At 36.8% G+C, this 13,863-nt stretch overlaps 1 protein-coding gene and 2 long non-coding RNA genes across 4 annotated transcripts in view; 2 read left to right on the forward strand and 1 right to left on the reverse strand.

Annotated features, from left to right (window-relative positions):
* The window catches only part of LOC139954921 (NLR family CARD domain-containing protein 4-like), an 85,740-nt gene that overhangs the window by 49,475 nt on the left and 22,402 nt on the right, over positions 1-13,863 (forward strand). The window contains exon 4 of the mRNA XM_071954911.1: positions 12,641-12,849. Coding sequence (XP_071811012.1) covers positions 12,641-12,849 — 209 coding nt within the window. The remainder of the gene's footprint in view (positions 1-12,640; positions 12,850-13,863) is intronic.
* Positions 2,433-4,893, forward strand: LOC139985219 (uncharacterized). 2 transcript variants are annotated; one of them, XR_011799353.1, is made up of 3 exons: positions 2,433-3,053; positions 3,778-3,998; positions 4,525-4,893. It is a non-coding gene; the product is annotated as an uncharacterized lncRNA (long non-coding RNA). The 2 variants fall into 2 exon arrangements; XR_011799352.1 differs by having other exon boundaries at positions 3,778-4,893.
* LOC139985218 (uncharacterized) lies at positions 5,029-8,060 on the reverse strand. Its single transcript, XR_011799351.1, has 4 exons — positions 7,907-8,060; positions 7,376-7,455; positions 6,430-6,667; positions 5,029-5,738 (listed from the first exon to the last, which is right to left on the reverse strand). It is a non-coding gene; the product is annotated as an uncharacterized lncRNA (long non-coding RNA).

A 13,863-nucleotide genomic window follows, 5' to 3' on the forward strand; every position in this document is an offset into this window, starting at 1 on the left:
CAGAGTAGAGCGGTGAGGTGGCAGAACGGGAGAGTACACGTCTGCAGTACCTGAGGTCCCTGGTTCAAACCTCGGTGTCGACACTGACACCAATTTTCACCCCGCTCCTTTCTCGTGGTAGGAAAGTGGCTACACGTGGCTTCCACGTAAAAGTGTAGTAAAAGTGCGGTAAAAGTATGGTAACAGCGTGGTAAATTGCGGTAAAATTGGGGTAAAAGCGAGGTAAAACTATGGTAAATTTGTGGTAATTTACTGCGGTAAACCGCGGTTTACCGCGTCCATAGGGCCAAAACACCGCGGTAATGTACAACAAATTTACCACGGTTTTACCCCGGTTTTACCGTGGTAAAATTGTGGTATGTTACCGCGGTAAATTTTTTCCTGGGAAACGCAATATGAAAATAATAGAAACAAATATGATGGTCGTGACATTCCAGTAAAGCAAAGATAAGAGGCTAGTGTAAGTTACAAGGAAAAACGCGTACCATCGTAATAGTATTGCGTCACAACAAGTGTCATCAAGACAGCAAGATAATTAGACATCTTAACCATTTTTCAGGATATAGCTTTACTGCAAGCTTGGAAAGAAGTCAATATTTTATCATTTCTAAAAACTTTTGAAATGACGAGATGAATGTATTTTGGTATTTCAACATTAATCAGAAAATTTCCAAATTACACACTTGTAAAGTTGTATAGAAAGGGAGGGGGGGCAATGTTACATTCAGCTGAGAAGAAGGCCACTGCTACGGGTGTACACCCCTCCCCGCCCGCCTCCTTGCGACTTTACAAAAACATTGCTCATAGGCAAAACTGCATGGTGTATGGAGCAATTTTAGACCTACAGTAATTGGTAGTCTAATTATGCCTCGAGGGGCACCAGTTAACATCAATTTTCAAAAAGAATTCAGGGACGGGGCTACTGAGATTTGCCTTCAACAAGCCAACGACCACACCGCCTCCGTTTTTAAATTCTTCTTTTTACTCTGGCCTTTCCATAATAGTGTAGGCCCTACTAAAGTCAGTAGGGATCTGCCCCCACCCCCCTTGAAATCCTCTATTAAAAATGGGGTTGAGAAGGGGTCTTATTGTCCTAATCCTGCGAACCGATTTCAAGAAGTAGATAACCTATACATCTGCTATTAAAATGTGGTTCATGGCTACATGAAGGTAACATGCTATAATGTGTACCTCTTATAGCCAGGCACCATTGTACATAGGAATAATAACTGGTTTGGCAACATGTCCACCCAACGGTTATTTACCGAATAACTGGACGAACAAGACTGTATTTTCTGATTTTTCATGCAATTATACAATAGTAATTTTAACATCGGTCAGTTCAGTTTTCAAACTTCACACTCATATTCTATCTCATCATGCTTTGCATTCCAGAACCACGTGAGAAGCGCTGGCTGACTAAATACCGTCATTGTGCTGATTGACTTCGAACCGTCAACATCATTGACTGGTTTAGTTAAGCCAGAGTACTACGCTATTGTGTGTCTGCTGTACGTGGACGACTTTGTTCACAGCAGATAATAGCTCTTTTGTCTCTGAGTTGCTGGTTAGATAGCAGCTCTCTAATTTTCATAACGGTAATAGCCAACGTGTGTATAGTAGAACGATATAAGGATCTCTTATATTGCTCTGTACAAGTCTGTTAAACTGGTTAGGCATAATTGCAGAAAGCTAGTGTAAAGAGGACAGGCATAATTGCGACGAGCCTCGAAAATTCTGATCATGGATTCTGGGGAGCTTGATTTCTCAGAAGAGTTACTTTGTGAGTCTGAAAATGCAGACACTTTACAGCAAAAGGCTGATGAATCCCGACCAGCGGGAATAACACCTGAAATATCGGATTACATAAAGAAAATGGTATCCGAGGTAGTTCAACATAGGCCTCAAAACGAAGGTAATTTGGACCAGCCAGAAGCCAAACGGGCAAGGGTCGATACTAATGACGATGACATATCGAGTATTTTTAATGCGTGTTATTCTGGGTCCGTGATAGATACACCGGAGGAGGAAACCCTCCTGGATTCGGTTGTGGAGCCTTTCTCAGCAGGTGATAAAGGTCCTGCTCTGCCGTTTAAAATTGCGGATTTTATTGCTAGAATGATGACAGAAATGCTGTCTGACGATAAACTTAACGAGAAAGTTCGAGCCTAGAGAATTGTGATATCTTACAACCGACACGCATAAACCAAATTATTTGGGACAAAATAAATCCAGGGACTAGGTTTAGGCATCCTTCATGCAAAGCATATGATTCGATAGAATCTAAATCAAACTTCACTTTAAAGGTCAAGCGACACGTAGACTTGACTTTACATAATATTAAACTTAACAATTCTTACATTAACAAAAACCCAATACCGCGATTTTTGTCCGTCTCCAAAGAGGTAGAATTCGGTAAAAAGTACTATTACGTAATATATTCAGTGAAGTCACGGGGGAGCGCAGAAGAGTGCAAACTGTATATGTTCTGCGCAGTGCATTGGGTATGGAGAAATCTCAAACTTCTCGAAAATATTACCTTTTTCAGCAGTCTGTTACAAGAAAGTTAAGATTTGGATTAAGATGAAAAATCACAAATTGATACATAAGACATCGAACAAAACATCCATTGACTTCTTTTTTCATAAATTCCTTGCATTTTCTTCCTATCAAGCAGCATAAACTCCGCAAAAATCGGCTAGATTGACTCGTTCAGGGAAAGCCGAAAACAAATGACGTCATTTGTTTACCAAGTCGAAAGTGCATGATATCGTCGCTTGGAACTGCATGCTTATTGCTATACCACATACAGTTTCTATACACGCACTGTAGTACGCATATATACACAGCACAGCATAGCTTATACATATCGCGAAATGGCTGCCGGTGGCATTGACACACAGTATTTAGATAGCAACGGCGAAGAGGGAAATGGAGGACATGGTGGACGATCGTGGGGAAGTTTTTCCCTACATGTTCGAACCGGAGACCAGCGAAGAGGAAGCGGGATCGGACAGCGATGTCGAAATTGATCGTCTTGACGGAATATAACGGTAACGTTACGCCAAGCGTACTACACTGTATATAGGATAGTTGTGTCACTAGTTAGGCCTAGAACCGATAAATGTTTCCTAACTTTGCTCATACACTTAGCTAGCCAATTTGTTGATGGGGCAGCAAAATTAACATGAATGTGCGGTCGAGTTAAGTTAAGGAAGTTACTATTTTCCTTAAAAGTTGTGGCAGCACATGCCCCAGGAACATGTCACACAGACATATTTCATTTGGTTAGTAGATTGAAGGAGCCAATTGGAAGAGTGCACAACAAATTCAGAGGTGGCCTATTATTAATTTCCTAGCAGTTGTAGGCCTAGTGGCAAATTAGTGAAGTTACCACAAATCAGGGAAAGGGTGGGGGGAGGGAGAAGGTGGCACCTCACACCAACTTTTTGTCATTTCCGCTTGAGCTAATTTCATAACCAGATTTTCTCAATCTAGGGAATGGATTCAGAAGTGGAAAAGAGTTGGAAACGAGGCAACATCGGCCTGTTTTATTTTCCTTTGCAGCATTGTCCCAACAGAGGCAAGACTTCTAAGAAGAGGCTACCCTCTCCTTACTAGTGATGTTTCTTGTAAGGAGCTTCAACGGTAGATTGCCCCTCAGAGGTGCCCCTTTTCTATTTTGACATGTTAGTACAGTATGCCCCAATAATTGAGGTTGGTATGAAGTCATTGAATTGGCTCTTTATTACTTGAACTGGTTTGTATTGTTTACAGGTGTCATTGTGGCCAATGTGCTGTGATGCCTACAGCAAGGGAGTGTAGATGCTGCAGCGAAATAGATAAGTAAGGACTGTGATGGATGAAGAAGGTGCTGCATGCATCACCTTACACCCAGGTTTTGAAGCTATGTGCCTGAACCCATTGTTTCTTCGGACAGCCTACTACATGTACCGTCAACAGTATGGTGGACGTGCACAGGAAAACAGGATCCAAGAGTAAGTATAGAATACATTATTTTTGTTGTATACCTTTATTCATTGCTCTGACCTGCTGTTGAAAGATGTAACAATACAGAGGGTGTATTCATAGTTTAGTTTTGTTTCGTTGTGAAAGGAATAACATTAAGATATAGATTTGATCAAGACAATTTGTGCACCATGTTCAAAACCTGCTTCTGATTAGGTCATTTTGTCCAAAAACTGGTGTAATGCCCTTGAGGTTAACCCTTATCATGCTGACTGACATAGTAGTCATTAACACTGAGCCATGGAACCAAATGCCACACAAAAAATGTCCACCATGCTTGTGCACGATCCATTTACAAATTTTAGTCCCCGAGATACAATGATCAGTTTGTATAAATGGCAAAGCTAGGCTTACTTTAGGGGAGGCAGATTTAGGGGCCAAGCAAATTCTGGAAATCATATAGAAATTTATTTTAAAATTGACGTCCCCAGATGGCTACCAAGCTTTTGTGTGTCTTCATCTTTTATAGCTGGTTTTCATATGATTATTTTACAGGAAATACAGACACACAGCATACAGACAACTTGCACGGATGAGCTAGCAGTTTTTAGGAAAGGAGATTTGTGTTGTTCTCCCATCCTATGCAGTAAGGAGGATTAGAGAAGCTTTACCATCTGAACAGTATGAAGGATTTAAATTATCAAGACTGTGAGAATGTGGACTGTTTATGCCAAGTCATAGTATCATTTCTGCAAAGTTTTATAGAAACAGGGTTCAGTCCTGTCTGTTTTGTGGCTGAATGGTGAACATTTTGGAATTCCAGCTAACATTTTTCTGGTTCATGGTATTAACTACAATCTTGGATGAAATTTTACATTTTCAAGTTTGGGAAGTACATAACAGTAATAAATAATAAAAACTCAAGTTAATTTTTTGTATGTATTCTCTCTTGTAAGCAAAGCTGTCACTTCTAGTAGCCTGCCAACAAAATCTGGATGATTGAAATCTCAAATATACTAGGTTAAAATAGAAGAATAGTTTTGAATAAAGTACCCTAAACCACTATGTCAATGGAATCTGGAGAGCTTAGGCTTTCATTTTAATAAAAGTGTAATGAGAATCAATCTGAAATTGTTCATTAATCCATGGAATATCAAGGTTACTTGATCATAAATGAGATAAAAAAAATCACATTTTATCCCATGCGGGGAACAAACAACAAATTTCTGTCAATTCTTTTTGAGAAAAACAAAAAATTGGCAACATGTTTGAAACACCAAAGCTGCATACAAATAGTAAGTCAGCATGAATTTATATTTATGAAGTCTAAGCTCTCTAGAAAGGAATACTTGTCATTGGAACTTTTTTTAAATATAATGTTATCATTACTAATAGTTAGTTACAATGGAAACCAGATGTAAGTAAAACTTGAATGTAAAACTTTAGCAACTTCCCTAAAGGCTGGTAGCGACCTGTTAATTAACACTGCTCTGCAGCTGTGCCATACACCATGTGAACAGACGATTCACAGAGTCGATTGCTCCCCACTACAATGAAACAAAATTAGAACTTGGGAGGCCATCAACTACAGTACTTCAGCAAAGCTTTTAAAATCTGCTTCGGTGTTGTTTTATGGCATCCTCGTTCGGATGAACATAGGAGCTTGCAAGAGGTGGGGGCTCTTTTCTGACAGGAACAGGACACTCCTCTCCCAGAGTTCCACTTCTGCAGAAGTTGTTGCAAGCAGTCAAGAAGTTCCCATACATAATCTGTAGAATAGTAAAGATATGAAGAATAATATATAATAGTTCATAAAAACATACCATTTAGATAGAGGCATTCCAATCACTCCATTTATGGCACAGTTGTCGGTCAAGTCTTTGGATGCCCAACTAAGGCGACAGCTGAGTACACCTCAATTGGTGTGGATACATGGGTCAGGTTTTACCTGACAACTTGTGCCTGAACAATTTCAATATTTTTTTTACTGATTACAACAAAATCCGTACACCTGTTTGTGCACCTAGTATTATGGTTATGTAATCATCAGCAGGATGTGTGGTCATTGTCTCAGTAGCTTAACCACTGTTTATGTAGTAAAGTAAACATGTGGACAGAGTAACATCCTGTCCCATCCCCTTGTAATCCATGGTAAAAGATTGTATAAGATGCAACTTTCACCATTTGTATTCAGTAGCAGATACCCAGCCAAGTGAAGATATAATATACTCTGTTAAATCCAACTACTTGTTTGTGCCTTTATTTCTTGTTCGCATACAGCTGTGACAACTCTACCAGATACAGTATGTATATGCTAATTGAAGAAAAGACTGATGGCCTCACCACACATTCCAGACTGCCCCACAGTGTTGGTGTCAAAATTAATAATGATCCTCTTTCCATAAAGTTATGGCACCAATTGATTTTCCAGACTAATCTACTATCAATCTTGAAAATTACCTTGAAGGGTCATCTTTGTCATGTTCAGATGAGTTAACTGATGGAGTGTAGTCCGGACTACCTGGCGGTTTTTCGGTGTATCCCGATGTGGATGCCACAGCAGCAGACGGACCATCATCGCCACTGTGAGATGGCCCTGGTTGCTTTGATGGTGTTCTTGTCTCTGTTGGTCCAGTCAGCAACTTCAATGGTGGTAGGGGGACCAGTGAACACTGGACTTCTACATGTGTTACATTCACTGAAAATTAGAATAAACGCTTATTATACCACACACATACAGTAGGCTGCTCTTGGACAGGGTCAGCTGCCTAGATGGTTCACTTATCTTTTCTGAAGGAGAGCATATCCTCCTGCTTTATGTGGCTGCAAACATATGGGCCACTCACACCATGAGCATTGCAAATGACTTCAGCTTGGTTTCATATAGTATAACTACAATGTAATCTCCCTTCTCTCAGTAACTATAGCTGTAGCCTTTATATTTTCCTGTGAAGCCATCAGGTATAGCCTCCTCAACCACTCTCGTCAGGCAGGCGGATATGATGGATAAAATACAATGTATGTTATCCCCTAGTCAGCCTGCCCCGATGTGCAGTTTTAATTGCTATTTTGCTTTCTACGAGTACTGTTTCTAAAATTTTGGCCCCTGTACTCACTTCTGCTATAGAATACTCTATAGATGTATGAAAGTTTTCCATTCTTCCTTCTATTACCCTAGCTTACACTTCTCTACCACATTTTCTCCCCCAACCCCCTGCCTCCTTTTTGTCTGGTAGCTTGCCCCCCCCCCCCCATATACATGCCTCAATGTTTTACTGGTGGAGATTCCTTGTATCCCGTTCAAAACTGACTACTTAAATCTTTAATGCCTGTCACCACCCTCCCCTCCCCCATTTCCCAACTGTTTTTTGGTAATATCAAGCACATGTCTATAAGATAATGCTACCTTTAGATGGAGATGTACATTCTGCAGAATCCTGCCTTTATTTTCACTGCAGTTGGTTGGGGAACAGCTTCTAGATTAATCTAAGTATTGAAAATTGGGAAAGAAAAGAACAAAGAAGTTATGAAAGTTCATTTAAGAAAGCAGTTTGATATGTCTGAAAGTACCTGTCACAAGCGTTTTCTCTTGCAACAAAAAAAATTGCAGCCCTACCAACAAAAATGGCAAAATATAAGGATGTCATTTACTGTGAAACATATGAGCTATGGCTCTGAGTATATCGATAGGTGGGAGCACATTATAATATTGGGCAAAATGACATGTAAACATCATATGCTTGTTATTCTGGATTTTTCATGATGTACCACAAATGAAAGTTAATATAGCCCTAGCCTACGCCTAACTTTATCGTCGCCGTACCTAATTTAGGGCCTAACTAACTGAACGAAATTATAAGAATTAGCCTACTGTAAGATAGTAATAATGCCAAGTTAGTCATTGTTGTAGTAGGCCTAGGCCAGAAAATACACTTACTCTTTTCCGATCCAGCTTCGCAACTACTGGTCTACTTGTTTCTATATCTCCTCGAGATTTGAAGATACTTTCTCCAAATATAGAAGGAACGGCATTGTCTTGTAGACGGCGAGCTGTTGGTGTTCCAAGTCCAAGTTGCGCGGATAGGCGATAGGAATTGAAACTTTAACTGGTGACGGGCGCACTGCACACATAAGATTCGCTCGAAGGTCCAAGCCAATCTTTACTTATAGGCAGCTAGGCTGGCTGAGTGCGCTGGTACTAAGCTATCGCTGTAAACAGTATTTGACGAACACGAAACTTTCTTGTACTGTTGTGCACCCATTCTCATCTGATATTTTGTTTACTGTTCGTGACGTATTATTTACGGCTTTGATCTCGGTTAGCATATTAGGCATACTTAGTTTTGGTAACATTGGCGGTTCCCCCCGTGACGTCATTATCTTTCGGAATTAGCTTGGTTATTAACTTAATTAAAACAGCAAAGAAACAATTGTGGAACTCCAAATTTGGAATATAGGGTTTTGATATGTAACTTTTCAATTTGTGTAAGTTTGAAGGAAATCTGTTACGTGTCACTTGACCTTTAAGCTCGTTTAATTAGAATATTCTTTAGCACAACCGTAAGTGTAGACAAAATTATAGTCTAACTACGCCCCAGAATTGTTTCAGTCCCACAACACCCCCTACATGGAATTGCATTCAACTACTCCACAGCAACATCATCAAAACTTTCGCCACCTTTAGTCTGACAATAAAGGCTCATTCCCCTTCCAAAATTGATCGGGAGAATTTTGGAATGTGAACCCACGTTACTGGGTAATAATCCATACAGGAGAGTCAATCCGTTTTCAGGATTGGAGAGGCAATCTTACCGATACAGCCCCTCAATTAATGCACATTTATGCACGTTATCAGAAATAAACACAAATTAGCCACAATTAAGATGTACCTCCTCCTATATGTTCTACACCCTTCCCCGTATACGGTATATGTAGACATATGACAAATCACTTGATTGGCGTAGGAAGGGATCACAAAATGAATGGGTTTGGAGGGGATCGGGATAGGCATCTCAATAAAGCAAACAATACACATTTTGCAATTACTGTGACCCACATGGAACACTGAAAAATTTCTAAATTTTCATATCCTTTTCTTTTCTTGAAAAAGTTTGTCTTAAAATTGTCATCTGTAATTTAACCGAGATTCTCAACATTAAACTACTTTATCTAAAAATGTCTTCGATTTATTTCAACCTCTTCTTTAATTCCTTTATGTAAAATTTCGAATTCTTTTTGTTTTAAATATTCGCCTCTAAACTAGAAAGTTTTTAGATCAAAATGTCGACTTATCATCTAAAAATATTAGCGTTTAATCTAAAACTTGTACGTTTCCTCTCGAAATTGCCATTGCATTTCTCGAAATCAAAATTTCTTTCTTATATAAATGTCAACTATTTTATCTCAAAAATAAAGTTTTCTTGATGAGGATGGTACTAAGTAAAAAGGGAGAAAAAGAAGGGGGGGGGGCTACATGAATTGACTATTAACATTATTGGTGAAATGTCGACATAGTATTTTGATTTGGGCAATTACGAGGTACGTAAAAAGACAAAACATCGTTTGATTGCCTGACACTCTCTTTGCTGGTGCAAAGATTCAGCTGAATAATCCAGCACTGACATGGAATGGAATTCATTACAAAGATGGTTGGGGAGAGGAGGGGATGAACAGCGTTGTGTAGTTACATTTATTCTAATAATTTCATGATGAGGATCAAGTGTTTATTTGTAAACAAATATGTAATTTGACACAGACACGTTTTGTCTGCACGATGTGTCTGCAAGATGTGTATGACTGAACAAGGGTGTTTTCTTTTTTTTTGTTATTCCATGTAGGTTTTAATATTCATGTACTCCTTCAAATTATTTGAAACAGACGGTATTCACACTTTTGTGTTTATTGTTTGTTTATGCATCCGCTAGCAGATATTATTAGGGTGGGGGAATGTGTAAATAAAATGCTTTTGGCCCACATTGTAACCGTTGGTGTTGGGTAGGGGGCGGACTTACACCCTACCGCTTAGGGGCAATGTCAATGATAGCTCCATCTACTTGATAGAGGTTGTGTTGTATTATTTACTTCCTCGAACCCTTCCTTACTACATATCCAATTGACGTCAGTTTTTAAACTGTCTGTTTCTACCGGGCATGTATAACGTTACGTACATATACTTCTATTGGCGCCAGCATGTCTGTTATAAATCTCAAACATCACTCGCGAAAAGCTACGAAACACCTGTATATGAATATCGGTGACTCATGCTATTGAATACCTGTTCACATGTAGTATATATCACTGACAAGGAATGGTTTAGTGTATATGTTAGTGGAGTTGCAGAGTACGTAGTGTATTCGTGGGAGTTGTGTGTTACAATTGACTTGTTTTTAAGATGGATAATTTAATGGAGAGGAACCGCTGTTAATAGCTAAAACAGTAATTATTGATCAGTGAGATAGTTTGACGGTATGGTATAGAGGCAAAGGCTAGGATGTGTACGAAGGCCAGGCCAAGCTAAGGTAGGCTATAGGCTAGATTAGTAATAAAGTTAAGCTATGTTAGAAATCTCAAACATCACCCGCAAAAAGGTAGAATTACTAATTTCAGCGAGAGGACATGCTTAGCAATCTAACTCATAAATAATAAAAATCTTAGCCTAGTTGTTGACTGATTATCATAAAAGTCCAAGTTAAAGCATATCTTAACTATAAAGGAATTGAATAAAATACAATCGAGACACTGAGTTTTCTTTAGGAAACTTAAATTAAGCGAAGAATAAAACCAGCGATTAACATTCTCGGTGAGCTGATGCCTATCCTTTACTTTCTATAGCTAAGAAAAAGTATCCATAGATAAACTGTAGAAACTTTGTTATCTCTTAAAAAATCTTAAACTAAACTAAACTTCAACTCGATTTTAATCGTACATAACATAGCCTTATAGGCATTAATACAAGTCAATCTATAACATTCCACAATTATTATTGTAATCACCTAACTTACTAAATCTACCAGGTCGGAAATTTGAGCCAATTGTGTGAGAAACCTGCAGCTTTTTACCGAGCAGGCTGACTGAAATAATGTTATTTAAGAACTGATTATTAGTTGAATGACCTAACTCCTGCCAATATACCTGACACTTAATGTGAAAGATAGGTTTGTTAAATCTTGTATAGGGCCTAGAGCTTTGAGCCTCTGTAAAACAGGTTTCCAATGTAAGTTTAGTAATAATAAAATGCAATATATAGTTATTAAAAAAAATCTTTCGTCCATGTCTTTCCAGCAACAACTAGATCGTGGTGTTCTACTCACAACTGGTTTTGTCTTAATTTTGCCCACTTAATGATAAAAACCGTAGGCCTACGTTATTTCCAAGCCAACAGACTTATGGCCACATGATATTTAAAGCGTAATTTGTTTTTGAAATTTAAAGTGCGCCACTTCTCTTACGCTGCTGCAACACTCAATAGCAGACGTTCGCCAGAGCCGTAGCTATAACGTTACTAAAGGCGTCATCCTTTCATTAAACTTGTAATTAACTGATTGATCTCTCGTGTTTGTAAATCGATATTTGTCCGCTAACTGTTTACACCCTCTGAACTCCATAGTAATAGAAGATATTACATTAAGATCCAATCAACCCGATTAAACTTAAAAGTAATAACTAATTAGTATAATTAAACCCTCAAGGATATGAAGTGTTTTCAGATAACAATATTATTTGTAAAAAAATGTAAAAAGCGGATGGTACTATTTTATTGTAAGAAACGATAAAGTTTGGAAATTAAGATCATAAGAGTTACCCAATTTAGGAATATCTACAAGCACAAAGAAAGAAAAATGTTACTAGAAGTTATGTCACACTCAAACCGTAACTTAGGAATTAATTTGATAACTAAACACAGATAGACATCATCTTTTAAACAAATCATATTAATTTGAAATAATTATAATTCAAGCAGAATAGTAGGATTTGGATCAAAATTTAAATAATTTGTATATAAAAATAAGATTCATCATCCTTCTCTCTTGAAACTTGAATTTGATCTACATCTGCTTCTCTAAATTGCATTTTAATGATAAGAAACAATCTATTGGCTTAAATATAATTCTACCAAATCTCCTTAAACTAATATTTTCATTTAAATTACATTTTCCTTCTGAAAGTTCTAAATTAAAATACAAATAAATGTGATCAATTTTTTTTTCAAAAGATAGAATAATCTCAGTTCTTGATAACCCATTTTTTATAAAATTCTCAATGAGATTTGTTTCCTATTATAACTAATAAATTAAAATATGTAGCCTCATTTTCTTACTTTATTAAACCTTACTTGCTATAAACCTTTAATTAATCATATAATTGTAAAAAAAATGAAACTCAACCTTAAATCCTACATTACCACTTTGTTTTCCTCTAATCTAATCTAATTATTTCTGTTAATATTTGTCTCCCCTTAAAATCAATCCTTTCTTTCCGTTCCATTAACTAAATTCCTTTTTACAAATAAACACAACCTAATAGTCGTAGTTTATCGCTTTACTTTCCTTTATATTTATTTCGTTATTGTTATTATTTATAATATCATAATAATTATTCTAATCCTTACCAAATCCAATCTATTTATCTCTATCTACTCTATTATATAAGTAACTCTATTCTTTCATTCTAGATTCCTATCTTCAATGTGGTTCTGCAGACCTGCTCTCCTAGAGTTGATGAGTCTGGTCTGAACCTTATCCTTCAGTCTGGTCTCTCTCTCTCTATCCTGAGTTCTCTCCATGAGCTGGAGATCTATGACATCGACAGGAGACTAACTAATGAAGAGTTGGCGGCCATCTTGTCTTACCCCTCACAGTGTACAAGCTTGAAGGAGCTGCAGTAAGTATTCCGGTGTAGATTTTTGAATCATCATAACAGTTAAACAGGGAATCAATTTAATTAATAAAAGTTATCAATATTAAACGAACAATAGAGAATGTAAAGTCTGCTGTAATTTAATGTCAAGGATTGGATTTAATTATTTTGAGTTGGATTTATTTGAATAATTAGGTTATCGCGAAAGGAATTATGTAGGATATTATAATTAATAAAACAATATATAATGGGTTAATAGAAAATAGTTCAAGAGAGTGTTGGTAAGAGAGGGGTGGAGGGTGGGTGGGATTGTTGTTTAAACTGTTCTTTGTTTAGTTTATTGTTAAAATTTAACTTAGAAATAGGTCTTAGAATGACAGGAATGTTTATTAGGATAAAATAAGAGATATATAGACAAGGTTGTTTGAATTTAATAATTCGAATGAGTTTTAAAATAGGGTTTTTGAGTTTATAAGTAATAAATGTGACTTTTCAAGCTGAAACCTCCAAAATATTTGTGTTTGAACTATGTTCAATCTTTTTAAGATTTTGTTTTTCAACGAAAGAGATTGAAAATCGTTATAAATATAAAAGAAGTAAAATGATGGCAATAAAATAGCAAAAACCTATGAATCTTTACTTAAAATCCCATGTGATTAGATTATACTACTCTCTACTAAAACTGAAATTTATACCAAACAAGCAACCAATAAAACAGTTTTAGTTGACGCAGTTTAAAAAAATAGTTATTCAAAATAAGTTAATAAATAACATTTATCAAAAAATGGAATAAATAATTGTAATGGAGTTAATTATAAAGTTAAATTGTATTTTTTACTACCTAAAATTATTAAAGGCAAATATGTATCTCATAAATTGCAGAGGTTAAGATTTAATGCATTTAAAACTACATCAATTTCTTCTTTATAGTTTGAAATCCAATTTGACAAGAAATAAGCTCAACTTATATTAATTTTCATTATTCTTTTCATAATTTTAAACAATAATTTAATGGTCATCGAGAGCTTCAGCTTTATA

Source organism: Apostichopus japonicus, chromosome 17, assembly GCF_037975245.1.
Source record: "Apostichopus japonicus isolate 1M-3 chromosome 17, ASM3797524v1, whole genome shotgun sequence".
Taxonomy (NCBI): domain Eukaryota; kingdom Metazoa; phylum Echinodermata; class Holothuroidea; order Aspidochirotida; family Stichopodidae; genus Apostichopus; species Apostichopus japonicus.